The sequence below is a fragment of the Tupaia chinensis genome, unplaced genomic scaffold (genome assembly GCF_000334495.1).
Source record: "Tupaia chinensis unplaced genomic scaffold, TupChi_1.0 Scaffold144602_1, whole genome shotgun sequence".
In the NCBI taxonomy this organism is placed as follows: Eukaryota; Metazoa; Chordata; class Mammalia; order Scandentia; family Tupaiidae; genus Tupaia; species Tupaia belangeri.
The window spans coordinates 1,202,817-1,216,722 of record NW_006204462.1 but is presented as its reverse complement, the minus strand read 5'-3'; the positions used below and the strand labels follow the sequence as shown (position 1 = coordinate 1,216,722).

Genomic DNA, 13,906 nt, shown 5'->3' with positions numbered 1-13,906 from the left:
AGGGCCAGAGTCTATGCCCCCGTCCGAGACGGCCCGAGTGGACCGCAGGAAGCAGGCTGGACTGCGGGTCCTGTGAAGGGAGCGACAGGTCGAGTGACCCGCTTGCTGGGCCACCTCCGGCCCCACACCGCAGGTGGATGCCGGCCTCACTACCGCCCGGTCGGACCCAGTGGGTGGCGCTGGAGCTGCTTCCTGCCACAGAGACGGCCGAGCACACACGAGCGCCTGCAGTGACTTTATTATAGATGCGTCCTTCCAGGCTCAACAAGCGCTGCTCCCAGGACCATGACACAGCGCTCACATAACGGCACCCTCTCCCGGGGCGTCGTGAGGTGGGGGCCGCAGGTCTCCTGGAGCTCACTGGGTCACCAGGAGCCCCGAGTGTGGGGGCTCGGCACTTGCCGGGAACGGTCCCGCCTTGGGCCTCTGATGCAGAGTGAAGAGACGCCGGTCTGCAGACCCCGGATCTGCAAGGGCCTGACCCCGTGTGTGGCGAGGCCCTACTTGCCAGGAGCGACGTCGGAGTAGTCCTTCAGCACCCCGGCCAGGTGCTCGTTGTGTGTCTTGAACCGCCGCTTCTTCTGGGACGCTGGCTTCTTCCTTCTCTGAATAGGGGCCTGGAGAAGAGGATAGTTAGAAACAGCAGTCGGGCCGAGGGGCTGGCAAGGGCAGGGGTCAGTGAGCACACCCAGGATGCGGGGCTGGGGCCTCCCCCGCTGGGCCTGGCAGTCCACGCGGCATGCCCAGCCTTGGCCGGGCTGGTGCTCGTGGGGCCGGAGATGCAAGCACGTGGCAGGGAGGAGTGGGCCGCACGGAGGCCCGAGCAGCAGCCACTGCAGGCAGATGGTAGGCAGGGGACAGTACTGCTTCAGCTCTCCGGCCTAACGGCAGAGCCCATCACCAACAGAAGCAGGACAGTGGGCACGGCTGCGTGAGCCCACACACCACTCTGCTCTGCACGCGTGTCGCCACAAGGGAGTTGGGTCAGAGATGGAGCCGCAGGAGGGGGCCTGAAGACCTGCCCAGGCTGGGTCCTGGGGGGTGGTCGGCAGTGAGCCCTGAAGCTCACTGAGCACACAGAGCCACAAGGCGACACAGAAGCAGAGTGCTGAGCACCGGGACGGGTGAAAGTGGGTCACAGGCCTGCCTGCATCCCCACACTCCAGGGAGCAGGGGCAGGGGCTGTACAGTAAAAACAGGTTCCCAAGGGCCTGAGAACTGCGAGGGCCAGGCGACGTGACCTGGGCCCCACAGGGTGGGGCACCGAGACCATGAGCAGCCCATGGAGTGGGGTGGGGGCCGCCGAGGGTGGACACGGACAGAGGACGGCCCTGGTCAGACATGGGGCAGGAGGTGCCGAGTGGCTCACCAGGCTGAGGGTCAGCACTGCGAGGACAGGCCTAAGGACAGGAGCCTGGGGCAGACACTGGCCGCAGGCACTTAGACACCCTACGGGAAGCACCTGACCAGACCCGTGGCTGCTGAGAAGACACTGGACGGGGAGTGGCCTCTGCCTCTGAAGAGCAGGTGGGAAGCAAGGACAGTCCCTAGGACAGGCAGTGTGCCCACACTGCGAGTACATACCACTTTCTTTGGTCCAGACTCCTGCATGGAAGAAATACCCTGTCGCTTCAGATACTCCTCAATCTTCTCCTCGTCCATGGAGTCCACAGTGACGCTCCTCCACAGCTTCTGAAACTCTGCAGCAACGAGACAGCAGTTGCCTTCCCTGGCAGCCCATGGCTCGGTAGTCAGGGTGCAGGCTCCAGCATGAGCCTGCGGATATGGCACACTGCGGGAGCAGGTAGAGCCGCGTTGGCATGCACACTGCCCAGGAAGGCAGACAGGCCCCACTCACCACAAAAGTCTCCCCTCCCCCTGGAAGAGGAGCACAGGACGGGGTGGGCACCAAGCGCCACCGGGAAGGGGTGCTGCACGGCACCCAGCACCCTGATAACCTGGGACAAGGATGACAGGACGGGAGAGAGGAAGGGGCCTGCACTGGAAACAAGGAGACCAGATGGCCCGGCCTGCATCTCGCCCCGAGATCCGAGGGCCCTGGGCTGGTGGTCGTCTTTGCAGCCAGAGCACCACAGGGCCATGTCCAGAATGCTGGTAACTGGCAGTGCAAATCCCACTTCCGGGATGAACTCGGCCACGATCCCCCTCGGCACCAGAGATGGACGCGCGCCAGTCAGACCCACTTCGAGGCACTACCCTTGACTCAGTTACGGCCAGGATGCGCCACCCTGGCCACCACAGAGGGCATCCCCTCCCACCCCGTGCCACCTGCAGGAGCGCATGGCACCCAGACGGTAGGGACCCGGATACTGAGCAGTCTGTTTTCCAACTTGCACCCTAAAGTTTTTTGCTACAGACAACCAAATGCAAGAATGGCAGCCTCTCCTACAAAGAATTCAAGCCAGCCCAAGGCAGCCAGGCCCCGCTCAGCGCTGAGTACGGAAGGTGGCCAGGCCCCCACTCCTTGGTCCCCGGGCTCTCTGGCTACGTCTTTGTCCTTATGTAACTTCACGCTAACCAGAGACGCTGCTCAGTGAACTCGGGGTCTCTGTATGCCCTTTACGCAACACCCCCAAGCACCAAGAATAACCACACACCAAAATGTACCTACACGCACCTTGATGGCACACCCAGCGGCGAGGGAGTGCAGGGAGAACACCTCTCTGGTGGGGGGTGGCCGCTCCACAGCCCGTCCTCCTCCATCTCCCCCTTCCTGTCAGGTCTGGCGAACACATGCCGCATGCCCACGTGTTTTTCACAGCGCTGGGACCTCTCGACTCCCTGAGGCTCTGTGGTGTGACGCGAGCCTCTGCACCTGGCCCCTCTGGCTGAGCACGGAGCCGCTAGACGTGCCCAGGCTGCTGGGCGTCCATGCCAGCTCTCCGTTCCTCTGGAGCTAAGGGCACTCCCACTGAGCGCTGCACACAATTATGGGAAATGAAGTGGCAGTTAGGGGACAATTCAGTCGTTTCCGGGTTTTGGTGGTTACAAAGCACATCTCAACACACGTGGATCCTGAGTGAACTTGGGTAAATACCTAAGAGCAGGGTGGCCAGGGCACAGGGTAGTATATTCCAGTGACGCAAACTAAACAGACCTGCTCGCCTGCCTTCCCAGAGGGTGGCCCTGGGCCCGCACCTCACTCCACTAGCCAAATCTCACTCACGATGACCACAGATCTAAATGCAAGAGCTCAAACTGTAACTCTTAGAAGAAAAAGCAGGAGTAAACCTCGCGACCTTGGGTCAGGCAAGGGTTTCTTAGATACGACACCAAACACACAGGCACTGGAAGAAAACCAGATAAGCTGCACTTCCTCACAATGAAGAACCTGCACCAAGTTCACTTCCTTACCAAGGACAGACACCACAACAATGGACAAGCAAGCGGCGTCTATACTGGGCTTCTACCCAGAGTCAAGAGTTCTTAAAACCCTGTAAAAAGACAAACTGATTTTCTAAATAAACAAAGGATGTGAATAAATATTTTGCCAAAGAAAATACATAAATGACCCCCCCACACACAGATGCTCAACACCATCAGTCATTAAAGAAGGAAAAGGACAAAGAACACGAGGCACCATTTTACAAGTCCACGCGGACGGCTACAATCAAAGCGTTGACAAGAGCGTGAAGAACTAGAACCCTCCTCAGCAGCCAGCAAGAATGTAAAGTGATTCAGCCACTTTGGAAAAATACCGATTCCTCAAAAAGTCGACCACAGACATTACCGTACGTTTCAGTCACGTCCACTCTGGCTGTATCCCAAGTGTCCACGCAGGAACATTCAAGAACACTCATAGCTACATGATTCCTAAAAACTCACGCAGCATCCTTCAGCTTGTGAGCGGGTAGGGGGATGCCATTTATCCATCCACTGTAATATGCTTTTTTACTACCAGGGCTTCACAAAGTTAGCAGAAAAAAACAGAAATCAAGTCTGAGTTTATTTTGGTACAAAACACTTTTGAAATGCACGCCTAGAGTTTCCACGAGACGTGTTTCTCTGAACCCCAGCAGCGTGCCTGCGCTTGCTCTCCCGCGTTGTGCTGTGCTGCGCTGTGTGCGAGCTCCTACACTACCGCACAGCTCTGCTTCCTGCGGCTCCGTCCCTGCACCAAGTCCTATTTCTGAGTGGAGCTCCCAAGGATCTCCGCTACTGATTCTACTCCAACTCCATCGAGGCCCACGCATGTCTGGGACTCGCTTTATAATGCAATCACGGCCCGTTCTGTGGGTTAGACAGAGCACCCTCTCCCTGGGCGACTACTCGAATGCGTGTGGGAGTTCATGCACCTACTGTGGCTGGGACTCTGCTGTAAACCCCAACTGGGTCCAGGTGGCTGACAATGCTGGGAGGGCTTCTGCACCCCACCATTCTCCATCTGCTACTCGTCAGTGATCGAGATAGGAGGGTCGCAGACTCTGATTTTAACTATAGATTTGTCTGTTTCTCCCGGAAGCTGTAAACATTTCCCCAGGTATTTTGAGGTCTATTGTTACATATTGTAAGTACTTAGGGCCGCTGTGCGGCTGTAGAGAACAGCCCGTCTGTCCCATGTAAAGTCTCTCTTCCTCCTTAGTAATTTAGGCCATGTGCGCCCATAGAGAACGGCCCGTCTGTCCCATGTAACATCTCTCTTCCTCCTTGCTGGGGTCCAGCCTCGGTGGGGGTGGGTTGACTCGTCGGAGGCAGCGCAGGTGAACAGAAACAAAAATTAGACTAAGACCTCAATGCCTCTTAGTATGTTCTCAGCCAGCTACAGCCAGAGTTAGCTCCAGGCAGCTGCGCTAGCAGCTACCAAACACACGTATTTATTGAGGGATGTCTTACAGGAGTAGGAGGGGTGAGGGGGAAATAAAAGATTTACTCCGCGAAACAGGGAATTCAAGGCACAGGAACAATAATCATAAAACATGATGTCTGTCTTGTTTGATTAGGTATAATCAATTACAGTTCTCAGGATGAGGGAGTCCATCTGTCTGGTGCATTTTCTTCTTAAATCTTCATTGCCAGACAGGGCCTTTTCGGGTGAGAGGGTCTTGTAGCTCAGGAGACAACACAGGGTGTTTTATTAGCAGTTTTTTATAGTTAACAGCGCACAAGGGAGAAACTGTTTGTAATTAGGTACTATCTTTTGCTTTCCTCGAACCAGATAAGAACTTTCAGCTAAGATAGTTACTCTTCCCCCTGGAGCCTTCAGGTTTGTTTATCCTGTCACTGTTAGCCAGATCTGTCCTTCCTCCCTCTATTAACCCACGGGTCCCTGTATTTATTTGCTGAATTCTTTGTTTGTTAATCAGTGAATTCTTGTGCTAATTTGGCCTAGTACAAGTTAACTTTGGCCTGTAGCTTTAACAAGGGGTATTCACATAAAACTAGCCTTAAACTAACTTAGTCTACACATGTTACTAACGCTAATTTGGCTTATACTAACTTAACATATGTTAATTTTGGCTTAAAACAGGCAGGTGGGGGAGTCTGTCTCAGGTTCCCTGGTCTTTTACCCTTGCAGGGTACCATAATTACAGTAAAGCTCATCGCGGAGAAATTGAGTGCAGGCCAGTACAGTGACACAATGGAGGGTTCGTACCAGCTTGTGTTGTCTGTATGGCCCTGTCACCTCCTCAGTATTTAGGGCTGCTGTGTGCCCGTAGAGAACGGCCCATCTGTCCCGTGTAATGTCTCTCCTCCTCCTTAGTAATTTCCTTTTCTCGGAACTCGAAGAGTCGCCCGTGCCTCCTCAATCGGCATGTGCGTGGTTGTCACGTTCTACTCTTTTGCCTCTATCCTGTGTCTGAATACTTGCAGTGGGTTTCTGAGACGTCCCAGGCTAAGGTCTTGCTGTGGTACCCACCCTGCAGGTCTGCCGTCCTCAGTGTGTCGGGCCCTACATGTGGCACAGGCGAGTACGCACTGGGACAGACGGCCTGCGCACTGTCCCCACGCGCTAGCCACTCTTCGGCTTTTTCCCTTGTTCAGTGTTCACTTATTAACTAACATATTTTTACTATCCCATCTTGTTATCTGTGTCACTTCCTAAAACATGCTTCGTGATGCCCAGAACTTCCAATGTTCACATGTGATTAATCAGAGGCTGGCTGTGACACCACTCCCCACCAAAGGCTGTCACAGTGCAGTCCCTGCTCCTCCTCTCTGCCGGCCTCTAAGCCACTCCAATCATGGCCTTTCTCTACACGTCTCGATCACAGAAGACCTTGCTCACATTTCTGTTTCACAGTCGCCGTCAGAGCAGCACAAACAGGAAGACACGGGTTACGTGCGTCTTCCCTGCTCTCAGTGCACGTCATTCAACCACACGGATGCAGGATGCAGACCTTCGTCTCCCTCCCAGCTGCCCCTAGAAGCCCTGGGGTCAGGAATTGTTTCAGTTTCTCTTGAGAGTATTTTTCCTTCGTTTTTGAAAGGTTACTTTTGCTGGGTGCAGAATTCTGGGTTGACGAGGTTTCCTGCTTGGCTGTATCAACCTCTGGTTTGCACGGGTTCTGAAGAGAAGTCCGCAGTAATTCTCGGGTCCCATCATGAGGCTTCTTCATCGCCAGCATTCAGCAGCTTCAATACTACGCACCTATGTCTTTTTTGTTTGGTTTTGCATCTTCTGAGTTTCTTGAATCCAGTTTAGTTTCCATCATTGGCTGTCGAGAATTCCTGACTGCTGTTTCTCCCCCCACAACTTCTCCTTTCCCTCTTCCCTCCTTTAGTTACACAGGCTGTGTGTTCACTAGGGAGAGAGGGAGAGTGCCCCTCCAGTGGGCCACGGTCACACCAGAGTTCTTTTACTCTGTCCCTCCACCCCATCAGGATCTTGGGCACACATGCACCCCCAGTGCTTGCCAAGCCACCAGGGCTGGGGTTAGCTGGACAAGCAGGACCTGGTGTTGCACTATGGGACCTGCCCTCTCAGTACTTCCTGCCCCGTCCTCACCCTCCTCTCCTGCGGAGACCTCACCACACACAGTGCCGTGCAGCCCACTACTCGCGGTGCCCTGCTGGGTCTTTCACACGTCCCTCTGCATCTCAGGCTGGGTGACCCAACTGGCCCATCGCTGGACCGCTGCGCCTATGGAGAGCTTGCTGGGCAGCTCCTCCAGAGCGCTAGCTTCACTGTCACGCTACACTTCCATCCAGCGGCCAAGTGTCCATCCCCGCTGAAACAGCCTGCCTGCCCACACACACTGCCGCCTCTCCCACTGCACACCCAGAGCTGCCAGCTCAGCCCATCTGCATTGGGCTCTGCTCACGCCAGCCTCACAGCACGCAGCCCTGCCTTGGCTTCCCTGTACACTATGAGGCTACCCTCTCGTAGAGGACAGTAGAGACCGAGGTGAACAGACCCTATGCTTAGAAGAGGCCCGCCTTTTCTCCTACAGGCCAGCAGTGAGCAGAGGCTAGGGAGGGCTACTCCTGTCAGGGCGTGAGCCTGGCATCATAGCCTGCCACTGCCACATCACTGCAGGGCCTTGCCAGCCCCCAGCTCCTCTGCCACCCTGTGCTCAGGGCAGAGGCTGACTGGCACAGGGTTCGTTTCTGTGGCCCCCCTGAGGTATCCCTTGTGTTGCACCTGAGGCCCATCTCCCTGGCCCTCAATTCACACCAGACTCCACTGGTACCCACTACCCCAGTGGGGCGGGGACTGCGGCTCTGTCACAGCCTGGCCTCAGGCAAGCACTGTGCTGGCGTGTGGGATGTGGCCTGCCAGCCTGCCCTCCACTCTGCCGGGCACACGCTCCTGTCCTGCCAGGGCAGCTCTCCTTCAGTTCCCTTCCCACACATGGGAAGGTTTCTGTCTCATGGGGGGAAGGAGGCAGGATTCAGACAGGGCTTTCTGTCTTTTTCTTTTTCTTTTCTTTTCTTTTTTGAGAGATTTTTGCTATACGGAGTGTGCGCTTGCCAAAAAGACAGAGAGACAGAAAGCAAGAAATCACCCCCCGGGGGATGGCCATGCTGCAATCTTCTCCTCCATTCTCCTCTCGGGATCTTGGGCACGCATTGCGCATGCACCCGGCGTGAGTTTAAGCATCCGGGTCCGGGACTCGAACCGCAGTCGACTACATGAGAGTCCAGCAACATAGCCATTGCACCAACTGCTGATCCCAGGGCTTCCTGTCTTCTTCAAGTGCCTATTGCTCCCCTCGCCCAGGCCTTTCCCAGGATGGCACGCTCTCAGGACCCACCCCAGCCTAGGTGGCACCTGTAGAGAAGAGCCTGTTGTGGGTGTGAGTCCGCATCTGCCATCCTGCAGGAAGTCCATGTGCTCTTGCTGCTCCGCACTAAGCTTCTGCAGTTTATTAAATCATTGACCAGAATTACCCCAAGTCCTTCACTTGACTGTTCCAGGCAGAGAAGTGCTCACACCCCATCTTCTCGCAGGGCGCTTGTCTTTCCTTAAATTTGGGGACAGTGGTTGTCTCACACACCCTCTGATGGATGAAGGAAGCTGAGCACCTGCAGACTCCTGAGGTCACTGTGCGGGAGAAAACCTGCCTTCTCTAGCAGCCTCCATTCTAAATGGAAGCCTGGTACGAGTGCCCAGCTACTGACTCTCAGTCACATGTCACAGACAATGTGACAAACGTGACTGGCTCTGCCCCCTGAAGGCCCGTGTGACAGACAGTAACGCAGGTCAAACCTCTGGTCAAACATGTAACCTCAACAAGCGATGCCAACCACCGCTTTAAACGCACCCCAGCCAGACCTCACACGCCTGGCTCGCCGCAGCTGCTGGGGGACTTGGGCACAGGCGGATGGCGCGTACACGGACCAAGAGCGTGCTCGGGAGCTGACGCTCGCGCCTGTGTGCTCAGGGCAAGGAGCGGGTGTCTGCAACGACGCAGCTGCACGCCCCTTTCTGGGGACCAAGGGGTAAGGACAGAAAGGCAGATACGGCCCAGGCTCACTCGTGATCTGCTCGGTGCGCTGTCCACCAGCCCAGTTCCCAGAGCTGCCAGGCTTCGGTCCCGTGGAGGGGTCGTGTCTGCCCTTCGGCCACAAGAGTGTGCCTGCAGGCCTGACGACAGCCACACGGGCAGCACGCAGAGCAGACCTGGGCTGGCTGGCACACAGGCACGGAGCGCTGCGGTTCTGCAGCCAGAACTGCGCGACGTTTCCTGTGGCTAAGAGATGTCCTATGAGCTGTTTTCAAAGGAAAATCCCTGAATAAAATTTCATCTGTTTATCCAATAAACCTATCTACTTAATCCTTGCCCTTCCTCGGCTCTGCACTACTGCAGTGTTTAAATATTCCGTCTATGTAAATACCCACAGTACATAACACTATATAGATAGATGCAGTGTATGTGCAGTAGCTGTAAAAAATACTTAAGATGAAACATAACACGGGTCAAATTTTAGAGGCAGGACATCAGAGGACCCAGGTGTGGGGACAGGAAATGCTAAGCTGACAGAGGCGCAGAGAGGACTGACCGTCCGCGGGATACCACCAGTGCGAAAAGTACACATTACAAACAAGGAAGGCTGGGGCCAGCTGGCGGCATGGTGCTTAAGGTGGCTGGACCCTGAGCGCTCGACTCCGCGGTTCTAGTTCCAGCAGCTTGAAAAACGTGCCAGGCATGGGGCTGTCGGGTGGCATGGTGGTTAAGGGCGCTGGACTCCCACATGACCAACCATGGCTCGAGTCCCAGATCTGTTGGCTTGCTTTCTCACTTGTGCGCACACGCTCTCTCTCTCTTTGTCCATCTCTGATCAAATTTAAGTAAATAAGTAAATAAACTTAAATAAAATAATTCTTTAAAAAGAAAAAAAAGAAAGGAAAACATGCCGGGCACATATGCATGCACACCCAAAATCCTGAAAGAAAAACGGAGAAGGGACTGACATGGCCACCCCCTGGGGAGTGCTTTCTAAGTTTCTCTCTCTCTCTCTCATCTTTCTCCAGTGAGAAAGACATGCCCACAGCAAGATTTAAAACCAACCAAGCAACCAACAAAAAACAAAGTACTGTCTATTTTCAGTAAAGTTGACAAAGTAACTAAAACCACCTAATACAGGACAGGGCTTGAAAAAATAGGTCCTTCTCTCCTAGTGCTGTGAAGGTGAAAATTGACCCAGACTTTACAGCAGACAGTTGGCAAGGCATGAAAAAAAATTTTTCTTTTAGGTTTTTGCCACAAGATGCGTGTATGTGATGGAGATAGACAGGAAGACAGTGAGAGAAAAGGTGAGAAATCACTGCCCCTCACCCCAGGGTAGGAGGATGGCCATGCTGCAATTCCTTCTTCTCCCTAGCCTCCTGGGGTTTGGGGCATACATGCACACAAACCCTGTGTGATTTCCTAGCTTCCAGGTCTGGGACTCAAACCACGGTCAACCATGAGGAAGTCCAGCACCTTAGCTACCACACCACCTGCTGGCCCCGGGTGTGGAAGTTTTAAAAATATCTACCTTTTTTTTTTTAATAGACCACAGGTTAGTTTATTTTTAACACCCATCATGTCTTGAATTCATAGGGAGTAGGTTCCAGCAGCTCAGGCTCCTTTCCATTGGTTCTCACAAAGTGTGCTTCTCCGGGTGGAGCAGGCTGGCGCTTTAGTTGAACCCAGGTACCTTTCTCTTTGGCTTCTTTCTTTTTCTGGTCATTTTCCTTCACACGTTTTAGGAAGCTATCTCTGCTCTTAGAATGCTTAATATGCTCAATACGCACATTGATTCTCTTGGCAAGAATCTTGCCCTTAACTTGTTTGTTCACAACAATGCCAACAGCATGCTGGGTAACATTGTAGACTCTTCCAGTTTTGCCATGGTAACATCTGTGGGCATTTTGAACAGTACCCATTCCCTTGATGTCTACAATGTCACCTTTCTTATAGATTGACATATATGTTGCCAAAGGAACAACTCCATGTTTTCTAAAAGGCCTAGAGAACATATATCGGGTGCCTCTCCACTTTCCCTTTGTGTTCGTCATTTCGGTTAATTACTGGAAGATGGCGGTTCCAGCCAAAAGGCTAAATATCTACCTTCTGATCCAGTGATTTGACTTTAAGAAAATGTGCACATACACCTATGTGTAAGGATTGAGCATTATTTTAGCAACATACCAAAAAATAAAACATAAAAAACAACTTTGCAGATGGCCAACAAAACCGTTTACAATACGTCCACGACAGCTGCCAGGTGGCGGCACAGGGGACCAACGTGGCGCCGAGGCAGACTTAGGGGGGAAGTCACCGGTTTGAGCCCAGAGACGTTCCTGAGCACACTGGCACGCATGCCGTGACCCTGCTGGCTAAGGTGCATGGGAGCATCATGGCCCCAGGCCGGCAGGGACGTCATGGCCCCAGGCCTGCAGGGCACTGCCTCCGTCTCTCTCACTCGTGGGACAGATCAACCTAAGAGGCGGCGGCCCCATGGCACAGGGGTTAGGTGCTCTGTCCAAGGAAGCTAGCCAACAGCCACCCACGGCTCAAACCACAGCCCCAGTAGGGCACGCCAGGCTTATGGCACATGGCTGGGGCCCGATGGGCTAGAGAAGTAGAAGAGGAGACTGAGGTGTGACCAGGCCCCACTGGGGTGACTTGCTGGCTTACATGCACGCTGTGTGGTGCACAAGTGCACCCTCTGGACACTAAAACTATGTCCCACAGCATGGAAACCTACACAGCCATTACAGATATCACTTCAGGGCTGGCTCTCTAGCCTGGTGGCTAAGGAGGTCACATGGCTGACCATGCAGTTTGGCGTAAAAAACACGGTGGGTGTGTGTGCAAGTGTGCCCAAAATCCCACCAGAAGGGGCTGCACTGTCTGCACCTCGCTGGGAGTGCTGCCCTCTCCCTCTGTCTCTCTGGCAAATGCATGCACCCTCTGGGAATTAAAAAAGTAAAATATCAACCTAACCAGCACTAGAGTGAGCCAGGGGCAAGACTCTGCCAAGAGGCAGCCTGGCTTCTAGGACAAAGGCCCCAGTGGAAAGGAAGAGCCAGCAGCAGGGGCAGTCCTGCCCGCTCGGCGGGGCCTCGGACCGCAGGGCTGGCTCCCCATCTCAGCTGGTTTGTTTGTTTTTGTAGAGGTTTTTGCCTTAGGGTGTGTGCGCTCGCCAATAAGAGAGACAGAGACAATAAAAGGGAAAGTGAGAAATTGCCCCTCAGGGGGGATGGTCATGCCGCAATCCCTTCTCCTCCATTCTCCTCCTGGGCATGCCCATGAGCTCGGTATATATTTTTTTCTTTTTTTTGGAGAGGTTTTTGCTATAGGGTGCGTGTGCTCACCAGAAAGACAGAGACAGAGAGACAGAAAGCAAGAAATCACCCCCCAGGGGGGATGTCACACTGCAATCCTTTCTCTTCCATTCTCCTCTCAGAATCTTGGGCACGCATGCACACATGCCCAGCGTGAGTTTAAGCTACCGGGTCCATTACTCAAACTGTGGTCGACCACATGGGAGTCCAGCAACATAGCCATTACGCTAACTTCTGGTCCCCACCCGGTATATTTTGAAGCCAATGGGTCCAGGACCCGAACTGTGGTTGGCCGTGTGGGACTCTAGCAACCTAACTGCTATGCCGTCTGCCGGCCCCCTCAGCTCTCTGTCTGATTTTGAAACTCTAAAACCAGCGAGTCAAAGACCAGACGGGCAGGTAAGCACACAGGTAAGCAGCCCGAAAGCGCCTGTCCACGGGACGCTCTCCCAGTCCCAGTCCTGCAGCGAACCACTGACGGCACTGCACCCCATCGCACTGCGGGGCTCTGATCGAGAGAAAGGGACAGGTACCCACAGGCCTTCCTGGTGTGCACTTCCTGGTGAGGCCTCCCTTGGGCAAACTCGTATGATGGCCTAAGGGTCCGGACTCGAGGCGGTGGGTGCCTCCGTGAGACACCTGGCCCTCTGCACCCCAGTGGTAAGGAAGAGCACAGCGCAGCAGACGCTTCTTTACCTGAGCACGCCTCCGCTACAGGCCTGCGTCTGCTGGACAGTCGGCCGCTGGTTCCTCTACAGGGCAAAGACTGCCCCCTCATGGGCCAACTCGGTACAGGCAGAAATATGCATTTTGAAGAGTGAGAGCAAAAGGGCGGAAGGGTGGAGGTGAAAAGGTGTCTGTCCATGGCCTGCCTGCAAACGGACGTTCTTTAACAAGATCATGTGATTTATGTGATACTGCCATTTTCATCTAAAGGCACGGTCTTAGCCCTGAGCTTTCCATTCTACCCTGCCTCTACGACTGTGAACACTAAAACCACAACACGCCACACGCCTCTCTTAGGGCGTGCACGCCACTCCGCGCCCAGCCTGGGCTCAGGGTGTGCCCCCCCAGCTCCCACGTCCCTATGCTGTAAGTACTGGGGACAGATCCATGGGCAGGGGCTGGAGACACATGCCTCAGTTCCCTTTTCCCTATTCCAACCCAGGTCCTCCCTGGGGCAGTTCTGTCCCCGCCAGGGGCCATCTGGGACTGTCCAGGCATAGCCTGGCTGTCACTGTGAGGAGTCTGTATGTCGCCAGGGATGCTGGTAAACACCCTGCAAAGGGCAGGATGGCCCCCAACACCGAAGCTCCTGCCTGGGTGGACGCGGGCTAACGGAGATGCCGGTGAAACGGCCTGGGAGCACGGCCCTCTCCTGTCTACGTGGAGAGACACGTCCTCCTGTACGCCTCTACGTGGGGTACACAGCAGACTCGGCGTGCAGAACTCAGGATGACACACCTTTCCAACAGCAGGATCGCTGCACTTTGGACTTTCCTCAATTTCACTCAGGACTCTCGGTCACTTGTGCAGAACACCAGGCCCGCCACTGTTCCAAGTGGGTTGCCAACACGACTGTGTCGACGCACTGTGCTGGCCCACCCACGGTTACCGTGACTGCAGAGAGCCCGCACTGTCCACACACCTCCCACTCACATTCCGGGA

At 54.6% G+C, this 13,906-nt stretch overlaps 1 protein-coding gene across 1 annotated transcript in view; it reads right to left on the bottom strand.

Annotated features, from left to right (window-relative positions):
* Window positions 1–220: 220 nt before the first annotated feature.
* GTF2E2 (general transcription factor IIE subunit 2) overlaps window positions 221–13,906 on the bottom strand; it is a 55,448-nt gene continuing 41,762 nt past the window's right edge. Inside the window, exons 6-7 of the mRNA XM_006167187.3 lie at window positions 1,585–1,700; window positions 221–617 (exon numbers count right to left, since the gene is read on the bottom strand). Of these exons, the coding sequence (XP_006167249.1) occupies window positions 501–617; window positions 1,585–1,700 (233 nt within the window). The 3' untranslated portion in view covers window positions 221–500. The remainder of the gene's footprint in view (window positions 618–1,584; window positions 1,701–13,906) is intronic.